Source organism: Paroedura picta, chromosome 10, assembly GCF_049243985.1.
Source record: "Paroedura picta isolate Pp20150507F chromosome 10, Ppicta_v3.0, whole genome shotgun sequence".
NCBI classification, from domain to species: Eukaryota; Metazoa; Chordata; class Lepidosauria; order Squamata; family Gekkonidae; genus Paroedura; species Paroedura picta.
The window spans coordinates 85,100,479-85,127,841 of record NC_135378.1 but is presented as its reverse complement, the minus strand read 5'-3'; the positions used below and the strand labels follow the sequence as shown (position 1 = coordinate 85,127,841).

Sequence of the window (27,363 nt, the reverse complement as noted above, 5' to 3'; positions counted from 1 at the left end):
GTAGAGGGTGAAAAGGTGCAGGGCCCCCGGGTTATATTGCATTGTATTTCATTTTACTTCATTTACACCCCCCATCTTTCTCCTCAGCAACCAACATTCTTCTCTTGTCTGCTTTTTCCTCCCAACAACCCTGCGAGGTAGGTTGGTCTGAAAGGATGTTCCTTGCCCAAGGGTCACCCAGCGAGCTGTCAGGGGAGAGCAGGGAATCAAACCACCTTGGGGTTCAAATCCTCCCACGGCTGGGAAGCGGGTCAGGTGGTTTGAGTGGCCAGCCTCGTCCTCGTCTTGGCCTACCTCCCTAGGCTGTCGCGAGGAAGAATCACGGAAGGGAGATTGCTGCCTGCCAAGGTTCAACTCCCAACGGGAAGAGCGTAGCGTCCTTCCTTCTCCATTTCCCCTGCACCCTCCGTAATCTGTTGCAAGAAATCCTGGGGGGATTTATCTCCTTGGAAGCTATTTATTTGAAGTATTTATATGCCCTCTTTCTGCCTGCCAGCAACCCTCCCAGACAAATTGCAATAAGAGGAAAATTAAAGGGCAGTAAGAGAGCCAGGGGGAGAGAAGGCGTCCTGCAGCAGGAACAGCCCACCCTGTTGGGGTTATTTTCTCCCCGGAGCAATCTTGAAAACCAGAGGTTCCCGCATGGCCTTTATGACTGCCCTGCTCTTTCATTGTGGCTGCTCAGTTTGGGGAAGGAGGGGCATTTTTACTGTTCCCCCTCCAGACAACTGCAAACGGTGTGCGTGTAACATATTTTGCATGCGGGCACGCACATCCCCACCCACCGATTGTCCGTGTTTGTGCAACTCAGCCAGAAAACTCTCCTGTTTAACTTCCAAGGAGGGCATCTTTGCCCAAAGAGCCATGAGCGTGTGGAATTCAGTGCTGCAGGGAGGGGTGTGTGGCCACTGTGTGACACTCAGAGTTGGACTGGATGGGCCACTGGTCTGATTCAACATGGCTTATCTTGTGTCCATCTGGTGTGTCTGGGACACTTAGCCACAATGCGTAGATGGTGCGAGCTTAAATGGACTCCGGGGAATGGGAGAGGACAGGAAGGCCTGGAGGATCATTGTCCGTGGGGTCGCGATGGGTCGGACATGACTTCGCACCTAACAACAACATAAATGGGTCACTCTTCTGGGGCTTGGGGGGCTTCTGGAGTGTCGGCCACATTGGTGGGCCTCCTGATGGCCCCTGATCCAACATGGCTTCTCTTATCAGATCCTAATTGAGAGCTGTGGAACCCGATGCCCCTGGTTATAAACTGGCCCGACCTGAGTTTTATCAGGGGTCATCACCCCCTTTTCTCCCAGATTTTAAAGATGGGGGCTCATATTACCCTACTCCTCCCCACATTCTGAATATTGTTCTATTTAACTTGTGGCTGGGATTCTACGCTGCATCATTTGAGAATTCTGGTAGAGTGTCAGATCTGAGTGTTCTTTGTCACGTTGTTGAGATATAATATGATGCTCTGGTTAGAGTATTGCACTAGGAACCAGGAGATCTGCGTTCGAATCCCCATTCTGCCATGGGAGAAGAGCTGTGCTTTTTTTCTACCCTGCTTTTTTTTCCTACTTCAAGGAGTCTCAGAGCAACTTATGTACACCTAACCTTCCCACAAGAGGCACCCTGTGAGAGGTAGGTAGGGCTGAGAGAGCCCTGAGAGAACTGCTCTGTGAGAACAGCTCTAATAGAACTGTGAGTGGCCCAAGGTCACCCAGCTGGCTGCCTGTGGAGGGTGAACAGGGAATCAAACCTGGCTCACCAGATTAGAAGTCACCGTTCTTTAACCACTACACCAAGCTGGAAACTTACCGCGAGACTTTGAGCCCCTCACTCAGCCTAGCCTACCTCACAAGGTTGTTGTGAGGATAAAAGAGAGGTGAACAATGTAACCTGCTTTGGATCCCTCTGGGGAGAAAAGCAGGATAGAGATAAAAAACTCAAACATAAAATGGCCCATGCACAGTCCCACACGGGAACCGCGCATGTGGCAGATTTGCCATGGAAAGATTTTTGAAGCTCAAATGTGCACAAGGCAGGGTTGCCAGCTGTGGGTTGGGAAATCCCTGGAGCTTTTTGGGGTGGAGCCAATGGAGGGCGGGGCATTTGAAAGGGAGCACGTGCGAAGGAGCCTTCCCCCAAATCACGCCATCTCTCCGTCGCCCATCTCTGTAACGGGGAACCAAAGTAGCGTGGATCATTTTCCGCTTCTCCAATTTATCTTCACAACAACCCAGGGAGTTAACTAGGCCAAAAGCGTGTGGCCACCCTGCAGTCCCCCAGCAAACGTCCGTGGTGCGCATGGGAATTCGAACCTGGGACTCCCCAATCCTGGCCTGGCACAACCACTGTGCCGGGCCAGCTCCTAGACCGCATCTCTGTCGGCTGTCGTTTTGCTCCCCTGCCACTTCCCAAGCTCTCACACGGTCATTTGGAACTTTATTTTCATCCTCTCTGTGCGTTTGCTTTCTCTCCTCCTCCGGCCGCCTTCTCCGAATCCGATAAGACTTTCCCCCCGTGGCTTAACTTCAAGACGTGGATTAGGAAAAAAAGATAGGCGTCTCTCCGTTGGCACTTTCCCTCCCGCTGCCAAACGGCGCATTCCCCAAAACGGGAACCCTTGCTTTTCCTTTTGACCTCCGGCCCCCGATGCCCGCTCGCCTTGAAGTTCGGCCCGCCGAGGAACAACAAAGAAGGGCCCCCGTCTCTCCCCTGGCCGCTCGCGATGTGGCCGAAAGCCAGCTGGAAGGCAGGATGTGGTGCTGCTCGCGAAAATAATGGGCTGGGAGTTACACTTCCACACACACGCTTGCCTTGATGAGGGCCGTCCCGCCCTCGAGACAATAGGCCGTTCCTAGAAGCCGGGTCAACAGTTTCCTGCAAGGCACTTGGGCGCATGGTTGCGCGCACACCCACACCAGCGGCCCGGCCGCTCGGCAAGCAAAACGGAGCCACCCCAAATCCCCGCCGGGCCCCTGCTAAGATAATTCGTTTACAGGGTGGGGGGGGGGCGGCAAGGAGGAGAGGGACCGGCCAGTGGCGCCAAGTTATCCCAGGGAGAGGTCTGGCCAGAGACGGAGGGTCTGGGGTTGAATCGGGTGTCATTCCTCACACAATAGCTGCGTTTCCTCACATTAACGCCCCGGCCTTTTTTCATGCTGCCCGGCACAATGCGGGACCCCAGCACGCCACATCTGACAGATGCCTTTTTTAGAAACCCGATGTCAGGGCGGGCGGCTGGCCACGTTGACGCTTCCGAGGCCAGGGTGGAACATAGATGCCCTGATTGTGTTTGCGCTAGCCTCGGTCTCCCTCGGAGCTTCCTGGTTTCAAGAGGGTTTTCCGAAGGCGGCGCTGAGCAATCTCACTCGGAGAGGATGTCGCCCCAGGGGTGGGGGAGGATGGAGGACGTCTGTGCATAGAACAGGGGTAGTCAACCTGTGGTCCTCCAGATGTTCACGGACTGCAATTCCCATGAGCCCCTGCCAGCAAACGCTGGCAGGGGCTCATGGGAATTGTAGTCCATGGACATCTGGAAGACCACAGGTTGACTACCCCTGGTTTAGAACAAGAGCCTTCCCCTCCCCCCCGTATTCTGTTTTTTTTTGCTACCTGAAGGAGTCTCAAAGCGGCTAACAATCGCCTTCCCTTCCTCTCCCCACTATAGGCCTACCCTGTGAGGGAGGTGAGGCCGAGAGAGCTCCAAGAGAACTCGAACAGGCCCAAAGTCACCCAGCAGTCCTCACATGTCTCAAGGTGCCTTACAAGCACTTCCCCTCCCTCTCAGGCCCCTTGTTAGGCGGATGAGGCTGAGAGAGCTCCAAGAGAACTGGGACTGGCCCAGGGTCACCCAGCAGGACTCACGTTTCTCAAGGTGCCTTATGATAGTTTTTTGCTTTCCTCTCCCCACCACAGGCACCTTGTGAGGTAGGTGAGGCTGAGAGAGCTCTAAGAGAGCTGGGACCGGCCCAATACCTTAGCTGTCCTTCCATGGGAAGAACAGGATCTGAGGGACGGATATTTTGGTTTTCCAGGCATAGGCATTTGAGCTGAGTTTGAGCATGATTTTGGGGTAACATGGAACTGAATATAGAATTGTCTGACGCCTTCTCTTAGCAGCCTCTTTGATTTCGGTTGACCAAGAGCCCCTCTCCCGCATCGGGGTACATTCTCGATTCTGGTTTTATTTTTCTCTCCTTCCCGTTTACCAATTGCAACAATCAAGAACCAGCGTGCTGTAGTAGTTGAGTGGTGGTTTTTACTCTGGTGAGCTGGGTTTGATTCCCCGCTCCTTCACATGAGGCCCACTGGGCGATCTGCTCTAGTCACAGTCCTGATAGTGCCTCTCCCCACCCCACAAGGGTGCCTTTAGTGGGGGGGGAGGAAGGGAAGGCGACTGCAACCCGCTTTGAGCCTCCTTTGGGCACTGAAAAGTCAGGCATAAGCAGGTAATTTAGGAATAATAATGTGAGCTGTCCTAAGGAGGGGGCAGACTTTTAAGTATTTTTAAATTATATACGTGTAAGGAGTTGAGAAAGGATCAAGTTTCTTTTCCCTCTCCACCTCTTCTCTTGACGTTAGAGCTCGCTAACGACGAGGGTCAGCAGGGGATTGAAGAGGGGCAACAGAAAATACTTTCCCAGCCATACAGAACTAACTTCTGGCCCCTGCCGCCACAAGGTGGGGTGACAAATGCTGCCTGGAGGGGATAGATCAAGATGGGCCATCGTGTCTGTCTGTAGGAGTAGAAAAGAGCCAGAGTCCAGGAACACCTGAAAGACTAACAAGTTTGTGTCGGGAGAGGAGAAGAGCCTTAGCCTCGGTACAAAAATGGATCCTCCACCTCCCAAGGCAGCGTGTCTCCAAATGCCAGATTCCGGGGCCAGTTAGGAGAAGGGTTTTCGGCCTTGCCAAAGGGCACCAGCACTGTCGGAAATGTGCTAGCCAAGAGGCAGCTTGGGTCCCATCCAGCGGGACAGCGGGAAGCCCCGCAGGGAAGCTGAGGCTGGCTTTCCCGAGGCTGCCGATGGGCGTTTGCGATGGAGCTGTCCACCGGGATCTTGCTGGCCGCCCAGTCCAGCCTTTCTGCTGCTGTCCAGCGTCTGCAGAGGTCACAGGCAGCACGAGGTTTTGTGGGGGAGGATGTGGCCCGAGAGCTTCCCCACTTGCTGCCCCTGTTTGTCCGAGTGGCTCCTCTTTCGTTCTTTCTTGCTGAAATGCAAGGGCACCCGAAACACGATGTGGAAAAGTGCCTTTAACTTGCGTGGTTCTGAAAACTCAGAAATCACTGCCCCAGCGAGAGACTCATGAGGCCTGCAGGGTGATCTTTGGCCAGTCCCAGTTCTCTTGGAGCTCTCTCAGCCTCATCCACCTCACAAGGGGCCTGAGAGTTGGTGTTTATTGCCCACTTTTTTGTACCCTAAGGAACCACAAGGGGCCTTACAATCATTTCCCCTTCTTCTCCCCACAACAGGTACCTCTGGGGCTGGTGGGGCTGAGAGAGCTCTGAGAGAACTGGGATTGACCCACGGTCATCCGGCAGGCCTCATGTGTCTCCAGGTGCCTTACAATTGCCTTCTCCCCACAACGAGCACCTCATGTGGCAGGTGGGGCTGAGAGAGCTCAGAGAGAACTGGGACTCACCCAAGGTCACCCAGCAGACGTCGTGAGTCTCAAAGTGCCTTACAATAGCCTTCTCTTCCTCTCCCCACAGCAGATGCCTCGTGAGGCAGGTGGAGCTGAGAGAGCTCTGAGAGAACTGGCACTGGCCCAAGGTCACCCAGCAGGCCTAATGAATCTAAAGGTGCCTTATAAGGCCCTTCCCTTCCTCTCCCCGCAACAGGCCCCTTGTGAGGACGATGGGGCTGAGAGAGGCCTTCATAAGGACACCAGGAGAACCCTGCTGCATCCGACCAGCGGTCCATGCAGTCCAGCTTCCTAACTCACACTGTGACCAACCCGTTCTTCCGGATGGCCGACAGCAGGGCATAGAGGGCAAGGCCTTCCCCTGATGTTGCCTCCTGGCTGTGGGATCCAGTGGTTCAGTGCCTCTGAACATGGAGGTTCCGCATAGTCCCCATGGCCGGTAGCCACTGAGAGACTTGGCCTCCATGAACATGCCTGACCTCAAGCTGTTTATAAGAACACGTTCCAAATTTGTCCTACTGAGCACTCAACAGGCTTGTGGCTTCCGAACGAACAAACTATTTGCAGCTAGCAGTAAATGAAAGGGGTGGGCCGGCCTGCTCGTGTCTGGGACTCCTTCGCGGTCCTCCCTAGACCGCCCGTCTAAGTAACGCAGCCGATGGCTAGCAGACTGGGCAGGTGGCCACTACGATACCCAAAAGGCACTTTGGAGCCTGTCAGCAAAGTCTCTCCAGATTCCCTCGGACGTCTCCCCGTCTAATTGTCTGCATATTTGCAAACCGAATTTCTCAGGAGGAGAGGCGTGGGTTGGAAAACGTGCGTTCCCCGCTGGGAGAGGCACGAGGCTACATCCACAGCGGTACCGCCTGATTGGCATCTTGGAACCTCTAACCCATCAGGCAGCCGGGGGGTTGAAAGAGCCGGTGGGGTGAATATCCGGATGGAATTCCTCCGGAAATTTCTATGCCTCGGCACAGGGCCCGCTGCTGCCTAAATATTGGTTGATGCATTCAGAAAAGGGGCTTATTTCTAAAATCTCTGGTATGCGGTCATACATATATTTGAAGCGGATCGCCTTTCTCGTTATTCCTGCAAGGAGAGGGTGGGAGTTGGCCGTTTACTCTCTGCCCGACGTATCCTGAAGATCAGGGGTAGTCAACCTGTGGTCCTCCAGATGTCCATGGACTACAATTCCCAGGAGCCCCTGCCAGCAAATGCTGAAGATGATCTAAAACACAGAAAAGCTTGGGGCGGGGGGGGGGGTTGTACCCCGCTTTTCACTGCCCTGATTGTGTGGTGCTGCTTTTGACCAAGGTTTTCCCCTCTGTTACGTTGACAGTTGCCAAATTTATGTTTTCTTCTGTAATTACTGGAAAAGGTTTGTTTCCAGTGTTACGGCTGACTTCTATTAACTGCCTGTACTTCGTTTTTAACGTAATTTTAAATCCAGCTTTTATTTGAAATGCGTTCCTTTCTTATTTTTATGCCTTGAATGTGATACATGTGGCTGGATGTTCATGTTGCTTGTTTTTATGGTGTTTACGGCCAGCGGGGTTAACATTAAATCTATGCTGCTGCTACTACGGAGCCTCTTGTGGCGCAGAGTGGTAAGGCAGCAGACGTGCAGTCTGAAAGCTCTGCCCATGAGGCTGGTAGTTCAGTCCCAGCAGCCGGCTCAAGGTTGACTCAGCCTTCCATCATTCCGAGGTCGGTAAAATGAGTACCCAGCTTGCTGGGGGGTAAACGGTAATGACTGGGGAAGGCACTGGCAAACCACCCCGTATTGAGTCTGCCATGAAAACGCTGGAGGGCATCACCCCAAGGGTCAGACATGACCCGGTGCTTGCACAGGGGGTACCTTTACCTTTACCTTTTACTACTACTACTGCATTCTGATCACCTTCCAGAATTTACTCCCCCTTCGTTGAAGTTATGGGATAGAAAATGCTTGCTCAGCACCCATTCTTGACACGACCCATTTGGAATACTCTCCTGGACAGTTTTTGGGAGCCCCACCACCACCATGCGGAACTGTTTCTGATTCATGATTCATGATTCTGATCAGCCCCTGATTCATGATGGGGTCCTATGGCCCTAAAGAGGCTGATCTGCTCATTTTGGAAGGGCTTGCAGCTGCTGGACTTTCCTTAGGATCCTCGAGGACCTGGGTTCGAATCTACTGTTAAAGCTCGCTGGAAACACTCTCTCTACCTCACAGGGCTGTTGTGAAAAAAATGTAGGGAAAGCAAATGGTGTTCTAAAAGTCCCAGAAAAGGATCAAAGTGGGAACTAATTTGTGTGTTTGTGTGTGGAAGTTAATGCAGGATAACGGCGGTACATTCCTAAGTATTTATATTTCACCTGAGCCCTTAAGTAGACAAACGACTAAAAAAAAACACACAAAGGCTTAGGGTGACGGCCGTAAAGCCATTTCCAGGCGAGTGCTCAAGATTGTAACCTGTTCCTCCTCTTTTTCAGCAGAAAGTGAAGGCGCCGGCTGCGTTTTATTGCACACATCAAGAAAAGTAAGTACGATGCCTGTTTTGGGTCAAAGAAACTAAAACAACTTGTCTTTCCATGCTCCAAGTGTGTAATCTCTCGGCTAATCTAAATAGAAATCATCTACATGCCTGGCCGTCTCTCAATAAATTCTGTTTCCCCCAAATCCCCGAAAGGCTCAGTTGTGAAACGCTCTTTTCTTATCGCTGAAATTATTCTGATTTTTTTCCCTCCACTCCGTGCAGGAGTTCATTTCTGCCTGAAGGCCGTTTGCATTACAAACACACACGTAAAGCAAAAAAAAAAAAAGAGAGAGAGAAAGAGCCAACCGTCTTCATTTGGGCAGTAATTTGTAAAACTTTTTAAAGTTTTGTTCCACTCCCCATGAATGAACGCCCTTCCTGCTTTGTAGACCAGAATCGACAATATTCACTGCCTGTGGGGAAGACACACATTACGCACAAGTATGAAAGCCAGTGAAGTGTATACAGCAGCTTTTTCCAGCCTTTTGACCGTGGAGGAGCCCCTAAAATAAAATTCCAGGTTTTGAGGACCCCCGGAAGTGATGTCACATGACCACGCCTCCCTGCCACGCCCCCTGGAAGTGACATAACCGTCTGCACCCTTTGCCCTTCTTTCAGTCCCCCCACCCACCTTTTCTATCACTAGGGAGGCTTTGCTTCGTGTAGGTTGGAAAGAACCTGAGGACAGCCCGGACCCCCCATAGTGTCACACAACCGACTCCCCCCTTTGATTTTTACACCCTCGGCCTACCCACCAAGCCCTCAAGGTGGACGCGGCCAGTTCCCTGCCTTGTGGCCAAGTCCATCTAGGCAGGAGGGGAAAGGCCACGGGCCCCTCTGGAGCTCCCGGAAACCCCCAGGGGTCCACAGTCCCCCAGCAGGGATTCCCTGGGATAGAGTGAAAACTCATGAGATGACCTTGTGCCGGTCACATACTCACAGCCCAACCCACCTCGCAAGGTGGTTGTGAGGGGAAAGCAAAGGAGAAGAGAACGATCCCATTGTGGAGAAAGGCGGAGCGGAAATGAAGTGAAATAAATAAAGTCTGTCCTGCAGTCTTAACAGTTTAATGGGGGCCTTCGAGCAGAGAAGAGGCCAGGGAGCGCTCGGGTGCTAAATTTTAGCCAGTTTTTCCCCTGCTTTGAGCGGCATGGCTCTTCCCACTTTCCCTGTCTCCGCTTCCAGGGGCGGCAAGCACACCACTTCCTTTGCCCTCAGAGCCATCCTGGCTGGCTCATGCCGAAACGCAGATAATTATTTACGGCTTGCTGCAGCCCTCCGAGAGATTTTAAAGGAAAGTCCAATTTCCTGTTTCTGCAGAGGCTGGTGCCAGTTTTCCAGTCGGGCACATGAAAAGCTGCCCTTTCCGGGGCTTTAATCTCGCCGGCCAAAAATGCTTCCATGCTGTTCGGAGTCCTGGACGGAGTGGGGCCTTTTGATGTTTACGACTGCCCATTAACTCCTCCCTGGGCTCTGCCTTCCGCGGTCAGCAAGGGCACCTCTGGGTGAGGAAGGGGCAGGATCCCGTGGGGTGCTTCCTTGAGTTGGTTGGCCAGAAGAGCGCCCTGGTTCCCGCCTCACCCTTTGGGGAGGGGGAGCTTTCTCTTTTTCAAAGGGGTTCTCACGCTCCTTGGCCTGTCCCAGCTCCATTTTTTGCAGCTATACCAGAAGACGGTGTCTTTCTTTCCTGGTTTGTGGAAAAGGGAGCTAAGACAGGGCAAAAACTCTTTGGTCAAACCCGCTTGACACCGTAGGGTTAGGGTTGGGAAATAGCTAGGGGTGGGGTAGGGGTGGAGCCCTGGGAAGGTGGCCTTTGAGGAAGGGAGAGAATTCATTGGTAAATAACCCATCCACCCACCCACCCACCCACCCATCCATCCATCCATCCATCCATCCATCCATCCATCCATCCATCCATCCATCCATCCATGCCTTTTGTCCTAAATGGCAACCCAGATTGGCTCACGTCATTCTCTTCTCCGTTTTACTTCACAACAACCCTGTGAGATAAATTAGGATGAGAGACTGTGACTGGCCCAAGGTCACCAAGAGAGCTTCCAGGGGGATTCAAACTCGGGCCTCCTAGTAGATCGCTCTTAACCACATTGAAGTCATTGAAATGCGGAATTCGCTGCCACCTGATGTAGTGAGGGCCACAGGCAAAGGGCCTTAGACAGATTCCTGGAGGACAGATCTACCAGTGGCTACTAGACATGGCGACTAAAGGGAATCTCTATGTTCAGCCTCTGAGTCACAGTGCCAGGAGGCCATGTCCTTAGGTCTTTGTGTCCTGTTGTTGGGTCTTCAAAGGATCTGGCTGGTCATTGTGCGAGACAGAAGGCTAGATGGAGACCACCAGTCTGACCCAGCAGGGCTCTTTTTACATTCTTAGAATCCTAGAATCATAGAGTTGGAAGGGACCTCCTGGGTCATCTAGTCCAACCCCCTGCACTATGCAGGACACTCCCAACCCTCTCGCTCATCCACTGTCATCTGCCACCCCCTTGAGCCTTCCCAGAATCAGCCTCTCTGTCATATGGCCTCTCTGTCAGATGATGTTGGACCTCCAGAGGAATTGGTTGGCCCCTGTGTGAGACAGGAGGCTGGACTAGATGGTCTATCGGTCTGATCCTGCATGGTTCTTCCTGCATGAGCTTAAGAAGAGGAGGAAATGCAACTCAACATGGTAACATCTGGCTTAACTAATCCCACAGCTGCCTCTCTACATTTGTGCCAGCCAGATAAACCACGGTGTTAACCGTGCTGCCTGAAACCCTTGTGGACAAGAACCTGACACCCCAAATGTGGCCGCTCTCATGTAAAGCAAGCAGTGTTGGAGGGCAGTCCACAAGCACAGCTGGCGTGACCCTGACAGTGGTGGCCGGATTTGAACCCCCAGCCCTGTTATTGTACCAGAGCAAGACCAAGATTCCTGTCGGTTTTGGCCAGCAAAAAGCAGGGATCCGCGGGCAGCTGGATCTCCCCGGTAGAACATCAGCTCAGTCGACAGGCGCTGAGCTCAAATATTGACAGCTTCTGCTTGTGCTGCAGAAAAGAGGGATGTGTGTGGAGAATCGGCGTTTTCTTGGGAGCAATTAGGAAGTACGAAAACATTTTTCAGTGGCGTTCTTTTCGCTCCCTGCTCGCTGTGGAATGGGAGAGATTTGCTAAGAGAAATATGGCTGTTTGGGTAGATAGAAGTGTAAAAGGGACACATGGGAAAGTTGCTGTTTTGTTTAGGGTGTGTATATGCCTCCGCGGGTCCCATTTAGTACCGATAGCTCAAGGCTGGGAAGTCCGAAACCTTATTTGCGATGTTAGAATAACTGTATAGTTGGGTAGGAGGTCCCTTAGTGGAACAGGCTTCCTTGGGAGGTGGTGGGTTCTCCATTTCTGGAGATTTTTAAACAGAGTCTGGAGAGCCATCTGACGGAGAGGCTGATTCTGGGAAGGCTCAAGGGGGTGGCAGGGGACAGCGGGTGAGTAAGAGAGTTGGGAGTGTCCTGTATGGTGCAGGGGGTTGGACTAGATGACCCTGGAGGTCCCTTCCAACTCTATAATTCTGATTCTAAGCTAGCCTTTCTCAACTGTTTTACCACCGAGAAAACCCTGAAACATTCTTCAGGCTTCAAAAACCCAGAAGTGGCGCAATCATGCAGAATATTGTTGGGAAACAGTGGATGAGTGACAGGGCTGTGAGTGTCCTGCACAGTGCAGGGGGTTGGACTAGATGACCCAGGAGATCCCTTCCAACTCTATGATTCTAGTAGGGGATGCGGAGAGATTTACTGGGAGTGGGAGGGAGGCCCAGCCAATATGGCAGCAACACATCTGTGTCATGTCTCACATGACCCAAAGTGATGTTATATCAAAGCACCACCAGAGCGGCGCTGTGGTATTTGGGGCAAAAACTCTATGGTAAATTTGGCTTCTACCATAGAGCATTAGCCCAAATACCAGAGTGTCACCCTGATGTCACTGTCATCAGAAGCGATGGAGGCACATCATCAAAGTATTGATTGGGCCTCACTCTTTTTCTGGGTAAGTCCTGCCGCTGACCAGCTGATCTACAGCGGGACCTGGCGGAGGGAAATTCCCCCTCCTCCGGAGGTCCAGCAGCCCTACTATAGAGGGCTGTGCAATCGATGTTTGTAGTTTCTGATTTCTATGGCCTGCTACTTCCGTCATGCCGCTGAATCTTGTCGAAGTGCGCTGAAGAGCTGACTTCCATCTCCCTTTCCCCCCTTCCCCACATCGCAGTACCTAAAATTAAAGAATTTCGAGGAGGAGGTTCGAGCTCACCGCGACCTCGACGGCTTCCTGGCCCGGGCCAGCATCATCTTGGACGAGACGGCAACTTCCCTGGACGACGTCCTGCGGGAGATGCTGAAACACTTCGCCGAAGATTCGGACAACACGGAGCCGAGCTGCAATTTCGACAAAATCATGAGCACTTTATTCACCGATTCAGGGGCCCCGAGGGAGGGGAACGGTAAGAGCCGCGCGGGCCTAATGTGTGCGACTGGCTGTGATTCACGGAGAGCTTGCATGGCGACAATCCGGGATTCCAGAAAATCTTCTCTCGCTCTATAAAGGGCACGTCTGAAAAATGACCACGTTATAGATAACTGAGTTGGCTTTTTTCCCCGATGGGATTAAGGGAGTCGCTTCCAAGGGCTGATCCCGTCCTCTCGCTTTAATCCTCCTTATGCCTTTGCTTTCCAGTTGTGATAAACACATCACAACTCCCTGCCCCCCCCCCTTCCCAATAGGCTTTTGAGCACCTAGGGTTTTTTAAATATTCCAATCAGCGCTCTGCACCTCCCTGCCTTTATGACTTGCTTACTTGCTTCTTTTATGCTAGAATATGCAAGCTCTATAGCAGTGGTTCGCAACCTGGGGGTCGGGACACTTTTGGGGGCCGAATGACCCTTTCACAGGGGTCGCGGCAGGGCAAGTAGCTTGGCCGGGGGGGGTGTGCCATCCACACAACAGCCTTGCGGGGTAGATCACGATAGAACATTCATCTAACTGGAGCAGTGGAAAAGAGCGAGATCGGCATGGTGGGACAAGAGGCAGAACTGAACTGAGAAACCCCGGAAAAAAACAATTTATACGCAATCATGAGCAATGGATCTTCATGTCACTGATCAGTTTGGGTTTAATTTCTGTGAACGAACCCTTGCATCATTTTATGGTTGGGGGTCCCCGCAACACGAGGAACTGTATTAAAGGGTTACGGCATTAGGAAGGTGGAGAACCGCTGCTCTAGAGCATGCATAGTCCAACATCATATGAAGAACAACCTGCAGGGGGCATCAGAGGAGCTGTGTATTTTAGCATAGTTGGATTAGGAACTTTCTGGTGTTTTTCCAGTAATCTTCTCCTGTGTTTACCGATTGGCCCAACTGGAGATTTCCTGCTCCTTTGAGTATACTTCCTCCCTGATTGCCACCAGAAGAATACAGACAGTCAGCAAGACTGTTAGGACTCTCTCGCTCCCCCCTCTCTTTACATAATTGTTTCTCTTCTCAGTAAAGCTATTTTTTTTTCTTTCAACAACTGGCGCTGAGCTGTCCCTTTGCTTATTAAAACTCTGCCAACCATTTATACCCCACTTATCTCCCCAAATGGAGACCCAGAGTGGCTTGCCATATTCATTCCTTCTCCATTTTTTAATCCTCACAACAACCCTGTGAAGTGGATTAGCCCAAGGGAGCATGTGCCCAGCCCAAGGTCACCCAACAAATCTCCGTGCCAGAATTGGGGTGCAGCTGGCACCTCAGACCTGAGCCCTGGTTTTCCTTGGCAGAGGCTGCTTGGGAATCCAGGAAGGCAGATAAAATCGATTGGAGTAGAAGGAGAGTGTCAGGAAAGGGGGAGGTCTGTGGAGGCTTTCAGGGAAAGGGAAGAGGAAATAGAAGTTCCCACTTGTGGTTATTTATGTATTCCAAACTTTCTCCCACATCTGAAGCCTGAGATGATTCTTATCAGCAATTGGGTCTGTTTCATCCTCTTATCTCCTGAGCTGGTCCTTCTGCAGCGAAGAGGACACAACAGCAAAACGGCCCTTTGTGAAGAGTCTAGACAGGGCAGCTGCCTTCTGCTGAGTCAGACCCCCAGGCTTGTCTACTCAGGCTGTCAGCAGCTCCCCGAGGTCCCTGGCCCCGAGGTCTTCCCCATCCCCTGAGAGCCAGCTTGATGTTGTGGTTATGTGCAGCGGCTTCTAATCTGGAGAACCGGATTCGTTTCCCCGCTCTTCCTCCTCAGAAGGTCAGCTATGTGACCTTGGGCCAGTCCCAGTTCTCTCAGAGCTCTCTCACTTACCTCCCTGGGGGCCTGTTGTGGGGAAAGGAAGGGAAGGCAATTGGAAGCTGCTGCGGGACTCCTTCAGGTAGCAAAAAGCAGGACACAAATGAACCACTTCTTCTTCTTCTTCTTCTTCTTCTTCTTCTTCTTCTTCTTCTTCTTCTTCTTCTTCTTCTTCTTCTTCTTCTTCTTCTTCTTCTTCTTCTTCTTCTTCTTCTTCTACTCCTACCAGATCTTTTTAGCTGGTATGCAAGCCATGTGACACAGTCCTAATTCTTAAGCACATTTCATAGAATCCTAGAGTTGGAAGGGGACCTGGAGGTCATTTAGTCCAACCCACGCTCAGTGCAGGATCAGCCTAATTTAAACTTCTCTTTCTTTCCTTTTTGGGACAGTTCACCTCCTGTCGGATACAATTCAGGGTGTCACAGCGACCGTCACAGGGGTTCAGTATCAGCAGTCCTGGCTCTGTATCATGTAAGTACAGCTCAAGGTAGACAGTTCATGCAGCTATTCTCTTTGGAGCTCCATTCTGCTTTCTGCGCACACTCATGGAAGCTTCTTAAGGGGACAACAGGTTTTCAATTGAGGCTCCAGTAAATGCTAATTCGAAGGAGCTATTTTTGCAAAGATCGTTGGCGACCCCAGACCATCGCTAATCCTTTTCGCTCTTTCCGGGCTGAGAGTGCTTCATGGTGATCCTCAAAAACCTTTAAGGGAGGAACAAGGAGGCCTTGCACTAGGAAACCTAGCACCTCAGGGAGCCATCCCATCCCAAGACCCTCTTTCCTGATTTAACTTGCTTTAAACTGCTGTATTAGGAGGTTTTCACCATGTAATTATGTTGCATGTATTTCATTTGTACGTTTTGTCTCTTTCCTGTGATTTAAAATGCAGGCCAATGGAGTAATCCGGAGGGGCGGGGGGGGGGGGGTCCGTATGGATGGCAGTGGGTGGCATGGATTGGTCGGCTTTGTGAACAAGGCAGTCGGTAGAATTCGTGTGGAATAAAGACAGTAATGCCCCCGGCTCTGCAGGTGTGAATCTTTTGGAGGCCCCTGGCCCTAAAGAAGCACGCCTGGCCTCGACCCGGGCCAGGGCCTTTTCAATCCCGGCCCCAACCTGGTGGAATGAGCACCTGGGAGAGCTGCAGGCCCTGATGGAGCCGTCACAATTCCGCAGGGCCTAAAACACAGCTCTTCTGCAGGGTCTTTGGTTGTAAATTTTTGTTGACCATTAGTTAGCCGCCGAGAAACGGGCAGATAGTCCATCAGTGAGCCTGAAAAACCGGCAAAGTGTAAAGAGATGGACAACATTAAGGAAAGAGGCCATTGTCCCCGTTTGACTTCCTTTCTAGCAGGTTTCGCAGGAAAGATTCGTAATGTACCTTTCTGGGCTTCTCTGTCCTCCCACGGCTTGGTTACAAAATAGGGGGTATGGAGCAAGCGTTCAGATTAATTAAATGCATGCAGCGGGCCGCCATAAATTCCAGATTCCCTTCTGCGGGCGGCAGCCTGGAGGTCTGAATAATTCAGAGCCGATGAGTAATACTTGGTTCACTTGAAAGCGAGTCCCAAGAAATACGTTTCGAGCCAGCGATGTCAGGTAGCCCCACGGGTTAGCTTGCTGTATGGCTCCCCCCCCCCTCCCCGATCCTTTTTGTATGCCCAATTAAAAGAGAATAAAATCAGAGTCCAGTAGCACTTTTAAAAGAGAATAAAATCGCTTTAAAAGATAATAAAAGTTAAAAGAGAATAAAATCAGAGTCCAGTAGCACCTTTAAGACCAACAAAGATTTATTCAGGGTGTGAGCTTTCGAGTGCTTGCACTCGAAAGCTCACACCCTGAATAAATCTTTGTTGGTCTTAAAGGTGCCCCTGGACTCTGATTTTATTGTGCTACTTCAGACCAACGCAGCTACCCATTTGAATCAATTAATAGAGAGTTTTTTGGGGGGAAAAGTAGATGGGTTAATTGTTGCAACAATTGTTCCTGCACTTTTCTTTTTAAAATCGTATCTTATAATTTGGTGGTGGTATGTGTGTATGTGGCGGGGGGGGGGGGGAAGCTTTTAATAGCCGTGTGAGTTTGGACAGTGTGTAATTTTGTCTTAAAAGGGCTATAAATATAGGGCACAATCGGCCAATTTTTTTTTTTTTATTAAGGCCTGCTCCAGTTGTCAGAGGGAATAGCGTCTCTGTGTTTTTAAGGCCTGACTAACGGGGAGAATAGTCCGAAATGGGCACATTTGTGCGTTAGCTCCTGTCGTTTGCCATGTGTTGTCCCTCGTCTCTTGTGTGAATGACGCACCGAGCGAATGCCGCTCTGCTGTTTAAAAATGCAAATAATGCCCCGTTATTAACGGAGGACGGTTTTTGGGGCCAGCACTGTGGTTAATGAGAAGATTATATTTAATAGAGCAGAAAAAAATGTTGAATTCTGTTGCTGTGGAATCTTATGCAAAGAGAAACCTTCTACATCTGTACCAGAACACAAACTTTATTCATTCCTTCATTATCTCATTGGGGGTGAGTGTGGCTTACAGTCGCCTTCCCTTTCCTCTCCCCACAACAGACACCCTGTGAGGTGGGTGAGGCTGAGAGAGCCCTGAGATTACTGAAGAAGAAGAAGAGTTGGTTCTTATATGCCGCTTTTCTCTCCCCAAAGGAGTCTCAAAGGGCTTCCAGTCACCTTCCCTTTCCTCTCCCCACAACAGACACCCTGTGAGGTGGGTGAGGCTGAGAGAGGCCTGAGATTACTGAAGAAGAAGAAGAGTTGGTTCTTATATGCCGCTTTTCTCTACCCAAAGGAGTCTCAAAGTGGCTTCCAGTCACCTTTCCCTTCCTCTCCCCACAACAGACACCCTGTGGGGTGGGTGAGGCTGAGAGAGCCCTGATATTCCTGCTCAGTCAAAACAGCTTTATCAGTGATGTGGCAAGCCCAAGGTCACCCAGCTGGCTGCATAAGGGGGAACAGGGAATCAAACATGGCTCACCAAATTCGAAGGCCGCGCTCCTTATGGCGACACCAAGCTGGCTATCAGAGTGGTGGCTTCTAATATGGGGAGCTGGGTTTGATTCCCCACTCCTCCTCAACATGCATTTCTTGGTGGACGGCTAGTTGAGCCTGTCCCTCTTGGGAAAACCGTGGCGAGACTTCTGTGCATGTGCATCCCCCTGTACAGTCTGCATCAAGCGCCTTCCCAGAGGGGGTTGGATAGGAAGAAGCTCGTGGCGGGCTGCATTTGCTGGCAGGGGCTCATGGGAATTGTAGTCCATGGACATCTGGAGGGCCGCAGTTTGACTACCCCTGTTCTAGAGGCTAGCGGTCCCTCCTCTGTCTGGCACTGAAACAGGACCACCGTGACAGTCCCGAACGGACTTGCTTTCAACACGAAATTCAGTGGCCCAGTGCAAAAACGGGGCCCTTTCCGATGCAGTTATTAAGAAATTCCGATTTGGTTTTGAGCTGCGGAGACGGCCAGCTGATCGGGAGCAGCGATTCTGCCCCTTGGCTTACGACTGTCCTCTCCGAGGAACGCGATCCACCTGGGAAAGGGAGGCGACCAGGGCCCGGCCACAATGGGGTGCATTCCTGAGCACAATGCGGGGCCACCCGAACCGGAGACGGGAGCCGCTTGGCAAAACAGGCGTGTTTTGAAGCAGATAAGTTGGCTGTTAGGCCGTAATGCAACCCGTTCGTCTTCATGTGACACCTCCTGCCCTCTTTGGTCCTGAATTTGCGGAATTATCTCCGCAAGCAATTTCCGAGTAATTTCCCACCTCGGTTCTAGGCCTGGTCTGTATTTGGGGGGGCTCGGTTAACTGTGACAAAGAAGAGGAGTACATTTTTATGCCCCGCTTTTCTGTAACCGAAGGAATCTCAAAGCGGATGACAGTCACCTTCCCTTCCTCTCCCTGTTACTAGACACCCTGTGAGGAAAGTGGAGCTGAGAGAGCTCTGAGAGAACTGCAACTAACCCAAGGTCACCCAGAAGGCTTATGGCAGAGGAGGAGTGGGGAATTGAACCCAGCTCCTCTTGTTCTCCTTGCTGTACCTCAGATGGGTAACCATTTTTCTTAAATAGGAAAGCCTCCGTTCTGCCTCAGGTTTATGAGCTGAATCTGGTGGAACTTGGCATGGTTCAAGGCCCAAAAGAACTCGGTACTTCTCCGTTTGGAAAAGAGACTAACGTGGGTACGTGATAGAGGCTTATAGGGCTGTGTACAGGGCAGAGGAAGTTGTCAGGGAGAACTGTTCCTCCCTCTCTCACAATATTAGAACTGGAGGGAATCCAACAAAGCTGATGGGTAGTAGGTTCAGGAAGGACCAAAAGATAAATATAGTTCTTTACCCAATGAGTGATTAGAATGTGGAACTCTCTGCCAACCAGTGTAGGGCTGGCCGCGGACATAGACAGCCTTGAGGGGGATTAGATAGATTGATTGAGGATTGGTCTTCCAATGGTTACCCAGTCTGACTAAGAGCACCTCCACATTCAGAGGCAATCAAATCTCTGAATCCCAGGGCCAGGAGGCAACATCCAAGAAATCTCAGCCTCTCTGCTCTGTTGTTGGCTCTCCCAAGGAACTGGCTGGCCCCTGTGTGAGACAGGAGGCTGGACTAGATGGACCCCCCCAGTCAGACCCAGCAGGGCTCTCCTGATGTTCTTAGGAAGGCCTCGGTCTCCATGCCCTGTTGTTGGCTGTCTAGAGAAACTGGTTGGCCACTCTGTGAACCAGGAGGCAGGACAAGGTGGACCCTCCCTGGTCTGACCCAGCAGGGCTCTTCTGATGTTCTTCTCAAGGGAAGGCCTTGACCTCTCTGCCCTGTTGTTGGTCCTCCAGAGGAACTGGCTGGCCCCTGTGTGAGGCAGGATGCTGGACTAGATGGACGCCTGGTCTGATCCAGAAGAGCTTTTCTAAAGTTCTTATCGGGGGAAGGCCTTGGTCTCTCTGGCCTGTTGTTGGTCCTCCAGGAGAGCTGGTTGGCCAATGGCTGGTTCACTGAGCATTCTGGGTAATCAAGTGCTGGATAAGAAAGATTTCACAGTCATCTTCAAGCAGCGCCTAAAGTCAACGATCCTCGCCCACTGTGCTGTGTGTGTCAGGATTTCTCTCTCGAAGGACCTGAAAGGCTTAGTGGAGGGCAGAGGACGGGACTCACAGTAGTGGTGGAAATTATAGGTGGAAAGGCACCTGCTGAATATTAGGAACAGCTATTGTACAAGGAGAGTCATTCATCGGTGCAACTGGCTTCCTCGGGAGGTGGCGAGTTCCCCCCCCCCCTCACTGGCAGTTTCCAGGGAAGCTTGAGGCCGATCCGGCATTGAGCAGGGGGTTGGACTGGATGGCCTCTGGATGTCCCCTCCCCACTCCGTGATTCTATAACACAGGGGGATTTGGAGCACAGGCTGTTGTTCTGCTCGCAGCGCCAGGAAGCAGCCTTTTAGAAACGATTGTGATTCCTGGTTCAAGCAGGTTGGGTCTCGACGCCCGTCCGAACACCGTTTTGGCAGGAGGAGTGCGGACGTCACCGCTTCATTGTTGTCTCCCGTTGCAAAGGCCGCCCCGCCAGGAAGAATTTCACTCTTTGTCGGAGAATCCGTCCAAGCGTTTGGCTCGAGTTACCGGACCCTCGTTCGTTTTATGGGAGGTTGTTTTCCTGCCTTCGCTCTTCTCTCTCCCCGATGCCTTTAGCACCTGCGTCCCTGCCCCCAGAGCCCCGGAATCCGCACTCTGGTCTCTTAATGAATCATAGAATCACAGAATCATAGAGTTGGAAGGGTCCATAGAGGCCATCTAGTCCAACCCCCTGCTCAACGCAGGATTAGCCCTAAGCATCCTAAAGCATCCAAGAAAAGTGTGTATCCAACCTTTGCTTGAAGACTTCCAGTGAGGGGGAGCTCACCACCTCCTTAGGCAGCCTATTCCACTGCTGAACTACTTGACTGTGAAATTTTTTTTCCTGATATCAAGCCTGTATCGTTGTACTTGAAGTTTAAACCCATTACTGCGTGTCCTCTCCTCTGCAGCCAGCAGAAACAGCATCCTGCCCTCCTCCAAATGACAATCGGACGGGGGCCTCCTCGGAAGGCAGCGAGGTGTCATTTAAGAGGAGCTGGATTTTCCAGGGCGGGGAGGCCACCTGCACCATAAGGGATCATGTCACCGCAGTCCCTTGAGCAGATATATTAGGAAGAACCTCCGAAGAGCCCTGATAGATCAGACCACTCAAACTGCAGCTCTCCAGATGTCCATGGACTACAATTCCCATGAGCCCCTGCCAGCGTTCGCTGGCTGGGGCTCATGGGAATTGTAGTCCATGGACATCTGGAGGGTCGCAGTTTGACTACCCCTGTTCTAATCCATCCTGTGTTGTTCAGCGGCCAACCACTTCTTCCAGAGGTCCAACAGCAGGGCGTAGAGGACGAGGCCTTCCTGAGAACACCAGGAGAGCCCTGCTGGATCAGCCTAGTGGTTTATTAGTCCACCGGGGTCCACAATGATGTTCTTGTTAAGGCTTTGGTCCCCATGCCCTGTTGTGGGTCCTCCAGAGGAACTGGTTGGCGACTTCACGAGAGCCATCCTGTCCTCCGTGGACCTTCTCTCCTCCAGGCTGAACGTTCCTAAAGCAGCCATTTTCTCCAGGGAACCTGATCTGTGTCGGGCGGAGACCAGATGGAATTGTAGATCTCCAGGCTCTGCCTGGAGGCTGGCAACCCTGCCTGCAAGATAGGGCTGCATCGTTATCTCAAACTGAAGACGGTGACTGCAAGCCGTTCGCATGTGTCGCGCTGAACTGAAATGGTAGCCAGGCATTTTCATAGCATCATAGAATCCTAGAGTGGGAAGGGATCCCCCAGGGTCATCTAGTCAGCCCCCTTTCAGAATGCTGGAAATACACCAACTACCTGCCCACCCACAGTGACCCCAATTCCATGACCAGATGATGTTGTTGTTGTTGTTATGTGCGAAGTCGTGTCCGACCCATCGCGACCCCATGGACAATGATCCTCCAGGCCTTCCTGTCCTCTACCATTCCCCGGAGTCCATTTAAGTTTGCACCTACTGCTTCAGTGACTCCATCCATCCACCTCATTCTCTGTCGTCCCCTTCTTCTTTTGCCCTCAATCTCTCCCAGCATTAGGCTCTTCTCCAGGGAGTCCTTCCTTCTCATGAGGTGGCCAAAATATTTGAGTTTCATCTTCAGGATCTGGCCTTCTAAAGAGCAGTCAGGGCTGATCTCCTCTAGGACTGACTGGTTTGTTCGCCTTGCAGTCCAAGGGACTCGCAAGAGTCTTCTCCAGCACCAGAGTTCAAAAGCCTCAATTCTTTGACGCTCGGCCTTCCTTATGGTCCAACTTTCGCAGCCATACATTGCAACTGGGAAGACCATAGCCTTGACTAAGCGCACTTTTGTTGGCAGGGTGATGTCTCTGCTTTTTAGGATGCTGTCTAGATTTGCCATAGCTTTCCTCCCCAGGAGCAAGCGTCTTTTAATTTCTTTGCTGCAGTCCCCATCTGCAGTGATCTTGGAGCCCAGGAAAATAAAATCTGTCACTATCTCCATTTCTTCCCCTTCTATTTGCCAGGAATTGAGAGGGCCGGATGCCATGATCTTTGTTTTCTTGATGTTGAGTTTCAAGCCAACTTTTGCACTCTCCTCCTTCACCCGCATCAACAGGCTCTTTAGTTCCTCTTCGCTTTCTGCCATTAGAGTGGTATCATCTGCATATCTGAGGTTGTTGATATTTCTCCCTGCAATCTTGATCCCAATTTGTGACTCCTCTAATCCCGCATTTCTCATGATGTGCTCTGCATACAAGTTAAATAGGCAAGGCGACAGTATACAGCCTTGCCGAACTCCTTTCTCAATTTTGAACCAGTCAGTGATTCCATGTTCAGTTCTCACTGTTGCTTCTTGACCTGCATATAAATTTCTCAAGAGACAAATAAGATGCTCTGGTATTCCCATCTCTTTAAGAACTTGCCACAATTTGTTGTGCTCCACACAATCAAAGGCTTTAGCATAGTCAATGAAGCAGAAGTAGACGTTCTTCTGGTACTCCCTAGCTTTCTCCATGATCCAGCGTATGTTGGCAATTTGATCTCTAGTTCCTCTGCCTCTTCGAAATCCTGCCTGTACTTCTGGAAGTTCTCGGTCCACATATTGCTGGAGCCTAGCTTGTAGGATTTTGAGCATAACTTTGCTAGCATGAGAAATTAGTGCGATGGTGCGGTAGTTTGAACATTCTTTGGCATTGCCCTTCTTTGGGATTGGAATGTAAACTGACCTTTTCCAATCCTGTGGCCATTGCTGAGTTTTCCAAATTTGCTGGCATATTGAGTGTAGCACTTTTACTGCATCGTCCTTTAAGATTTTGAATAGTTCAACTGGAATGCTGTCACTACCACTAGCTTTATTGTTGCTCAGACTTCCTAAGGCCCATTTGACTTCACATTCCAGGATGTCTGGCTCCAGGTCAGTAACTACCCCATTGTGGTCATCAGGGATGTTAAGCTCGCTCTTGTATAGTTCTTCTGTATAATTTTGCCACCTTTGTTTGATCTCTTCTGCTTCTGTGAGGTCCCTACCATTTTGGTCCCTTATCATACCCATCTTTGCATGAAACGTTCTCTTCATATCTCCAATTTTCTTGAAAAGATCTCTGGTCCTCCCCATTCTATTGTTTTCTTCTATTTGTTTGCACTGTTCATTTAAGAAGGCATTCTTATCTCTTCTAGCTTTTCTCTGGAATTCTGCATTCAATTGGGTGTATCTTTCTCTTTCTCCCTTGCCTTTCACTTCCCTTCTCTCCTTAGCTATTTGTAAAGCTTCCTCAGACAGCCATTTTGATTTCTTGCATTTCTTTTTCTTTGGGATGGTTTTAGTTGCTACCTCTTGTACAATGTTGCGAACCTCCGTCCATAGTTCTTCAGGCACTCTGTCTATCAGATCTAATTCCTTAAATCTATTTGTCACCTCCACTGTGTATTCGTCGGGGATATGATTTAGTTCATACCTGAGTGGCCTAGTGCTTTTCCCTACTTTCTTCAATTTAAGCCTAAATTTTGCAACAAGAAGCTCATGATCTGAACCACAATCAGCTCCTGGTCTTGTTTTTATTGACTGGATAGAACTTTTCCATCTTTGGCTGCAGAGCACATAGTCAATCTGATTTCTGTGTTGACCGTCTGGTGATGTCCATGTGTAGAGTCGTCTCTTGGGTTGCTGGAAAAGAGTGTTTGCTATGACCATTGTATTCTCTTGACAAAATTCTACCAGCCTGTGCCCTGCTTCATTTTGTACTCCAAGGCCAAACTTGCCTGTTATCCCGGTTATCTTTTGGCTTCCTACTTTAGCATTCCAATCCCCCATGATGATAAGCACATCATTTTTGGGCGTTGCTTCTAGAAGGTGTTGTAGGGCTTCATAGAACTGATCAACTTCATCCTCTTCAGCAGCAGTGGTTGGGGCTGGATCACTGTGTGATCACTGTGATGTTGAATGGTTTGCCTTGGATTCGAACTGAGATCATTCTGTCATTTTGGGGATTGTATCCCAAGACTGCTTTTCCTACTCTCTTATTGATTATGAAGGCTACTCCATTTCTTCTGCGAGATTCTTGTCCACAGTAGTATACCTGATGGTCATCTGAATTAAATTCACCCATTCCTGTCCATTTTAGTTCACTGATTCCTAAAATGTCGATGTTCAGTCTTCTCATTTCTTGTTTAACCACGTCCAGCTTGCCTTGATTCATGGATCTGACGTTCCAGGTTCCTATGGAATAAAAATCTTTACAGCATCGGACTGTCTTTTCGCCACCAGTTACTTCCACAACTGAGCGTCCTTTCGGCTTTGGCCCAGCCGCTTCATTCATTCTGGCGCTACTCGTACTAGCCGTCTGCTCATCCCCAGTAGCATGTTGGACACCTTCCGACCTGAGGGGCTCATCTTCCAGCGTCATATCGTTATGCCTATTGGAACTGTCCATAGAGTTTTCATGGCAAAGATACTGGAGTGGTTTGCCATTGCCTTCTCCAGTGGATCACCTTTTGTCAGAGCTCTCAGCTATGACCTGTCCGTCTTGGGTGGCCCTGCACGGCATAGCTCATAGCTTCACTGAACTACGCAAGCCCCCTTGCCACAACAAGGCAGCGACCCTTGAAGGGGGGACCAGATGATGCCCCCCCCCAAAAAAAGTATAACCAGAATCCCAGGCCAGTTTGGCCTGGAAGCAATTCACCGCCTGACGTCAAAGAGGCGATGGGCATTTCCCTGGGCATGCAAGAAAGGGCCACGAGAGCCAAGCATGGACACGATCCACCTACTCACCATCTGCCTACGTCCACAGAATCACACTCTGCCATGCCGTATCATGGCCGCTGCCTTCACACAAGTGGCCTAAAGTCTTGGCGTGTGTTTTCTCCAGAAGTCAGAGGCCTTTCTTTCCAAAGCATAAATGCCCAACCTCTTCTCCCCCTCCCTCTCCCCCCTCCCAGAAACATTTCGAAACAAAAACGCTGACTCATTGGACACACGGACCCAAATGCCGAGCGGCAGATTTTGCCAACAGTACATTAGCTCCTCACCTCTCCATTCACGCTCCAGTCCTTCCGATGAATATGCACGAGTGTAAAATGATCTACGGAGCTGCACAATTTGACAGATACGCACGGACGGCCGCCTTTCAAGGCCTGTTCGGCTATCTGGCTCACTTCGCTGCAATAAATATGGATTCGGACGGGAAGGCGCAGTCAAATTTGGGCACAGCGACGACGACTCCAAGAGAGTTTTCTTTGCCGGTTTAGAGGAAAGCCTTAGCTGAGGCTACAGTTGTGGCTCTCTGTGAGCCACGGAGCATGTCCTGCTGGGCTTCAGCCAGCGGAGTGTCGTGGTTAAGAGTGGTGGCTTCTAATTTGGAGAACCGGGTTTGATTTCCTGTTCCTCCGTGTTGCCAGATGGGCCAGTCCCAGTTCTCTCAGAACCTAAGCACCACACCAAGCTGGCCCTTAACTGAGTTTAAAGCAGAGTTTAGCAGCCACATCGTCAAGACTCAGGCAAAACTCCTTACGGTTCTCCAATTACTCCTTTTTTGTTGTTGTTAGGTGCGAAGTCGTGTCCAACCCATCGCAGCCCCATGGACAATGATCTTCCAGGCCTTCCTGTCCTCTACCATTCTCCGGAGTCCTTTTAAGTTTGCACCGACTGCTTCAGTGGCTCCATCCAGCCACCTCATTCTCTGTCGTCCCCTTCTTCTTTTGCCCTCGATCGCTCCCAGCATTAGGCTCTTCTCCAGGGCGTCCTTCCTTCTCATGAGGTGGCCAAAGTATTTGAGTTTTCTCCTCAGGATCTGGCCTTCTAAGGAGCAGGCAGGGCTGATCTCCTCTAGGACTGACCAGTTTGTTCTCCTTGCAGTCCAAGAGACTCGCAAGAGTCTTCTCCAGCACCAGAGTTCAAAAGCCTCAATTCTTTGACGCTCGGCCTTCCTTATGGTCCAACTTTCGCAGCCATACATTGCAACTGGGAAGACCATAGCCTTGACTAAACGCACTTTTGTTGGCAGGGTGATGTCTCTGCTTTTTAAGATGCTGTCTAGATTTGCCATAGCTTTCCTCCCCAGGAGCAAGCGTCTTAATTTCTTTGCTGCAGTCCCCATCTGCAGTGATCTTGGAGCCCACTCTTTTTTAGAAAAGCTTTATTTCCTGAAATGTCACCAGATTCAAGGTAGATTTTAGGTGCTGTGTCCCACGTGAGACCAATCTCCATTTCTTGTTTTGGCAATTTAACATTGATTATCTCCTCTCCCCCCCCCCCCTCCTGTCTCGACACAACATTTTAAAAGGCAAAATAGCGCTCTAGCACGCAGGAGTAAGCTGATTCGTGATGTTACGGCTACTTAGCCGATCAGTTTGGCGCACAGCACGCTTAGGTTGCAAATGCCACGTATGATTCTTCTTGGACGCCTCTCTGGAAATACGGCCTGTGCAGCAAAATGCATTTCCAGAGCAGTGACCCTGCAGCTGGACACCGAAAACCAGGATGCCTCACTTGGATAACTGCATTTGCAGCTGGGGGGAAAAAAACAAAACCTCAGAGCATTTTTGCTTTTTTGAAAAAATCATCACAGTAATTAAATTAATCTCATTGCTCTGGAAAGCCCAATTTTATCAAGAATTATTATAAAAGCGGCACAGAGGGGGGGGGAGGGGAAGAGAGTCTGTCTGTAGGTTGGGAATGTTCGGGTGGGGTGTATCAATGAGGATAAGAAGCAGCTACCTAAACTGGGGTGGTTATTCCCAGAAGGCAGGGTCAATTAGAAAGTTCACGTCGGTGGTGGAGGGGTGTGTGTCTCTCCCCCCCCCCCCCCGTTCTCCACAGCCAAAAAGCTGTAGAGTGCCTTTACTTTGGTTCCCCGGACAGGTTAAAACAGGATTAGGTTGATGGAGAAGAAGTCTCTCAATGATTACTAGCCATAGAATCCACACATTCAGAGGCCCTAATCCTCCGAATCCCACGGCCAGGAGGCAACGTCAAGGGAAGGCCTTGGCCTCTCTGCCCAGTTCTTGGACCTCCAGAGGAACTGGTTGGCCACCATATGAGATGGGAGAATGGACTAGGTGGACCCTCCCTGGTCTGACCCAGCAGGGCTCTCCTGATGTTCTTAGGAACAGCCAGAGGAACTGGCTGGCCACTGTATGGGACAGGATGGGCTAGATGGACTCTCCATGGTCTGATCCAGCAGGATTCTTCTGATGTTCTCAGTAGGGGAAGGTCTCAGCCTCCCTGCCCTGTTGTTGGCAGTCCAGGGGATCTGGTTGGTCCCTGTGTGAGACGGGAAGCCGGACTAGATGGACCCTCCCTGGTCTGA

At 50.7% G+C, this 27,363-nt stretch overlaps 1 protein-coding gene across 7 annotated transcripts in view; it reads left to right on the top strand.

Annotated features, from left to right (window-relative positions):
* Nucleotides 1-27,363, top strand: part of SLC4A11 (solute carrier family 4 member 11) — a 164,843-nt gene that overhangs the window by 89,936 nt on the left and 47,544 nt on the right. For 5 of the 7 annotated variants that reach the window (XM_077301215.1, XM_077301218.1, XM_077301220.1 and 2 more), the window contains exons 4-6: nt 8,134-8,180; nt 12,438-12,669; nt 14,882-14,963. In XM_077301215.1, the coding sequence (XP_077157330.1) occupies nt 8,134-8,180; nt 12,438-12,669; nt 14,882-14,963 (361 nt within the window). The remainder of the gene's footprint in view (nt 1-8,133; nt 8,181-12,437; nt 12,670-14,881; nt 14,964-27,363) is intronic. The other 2 variants (XM_077301216.1, XM_077301221.1) reach the window with 1 other exon arrangement.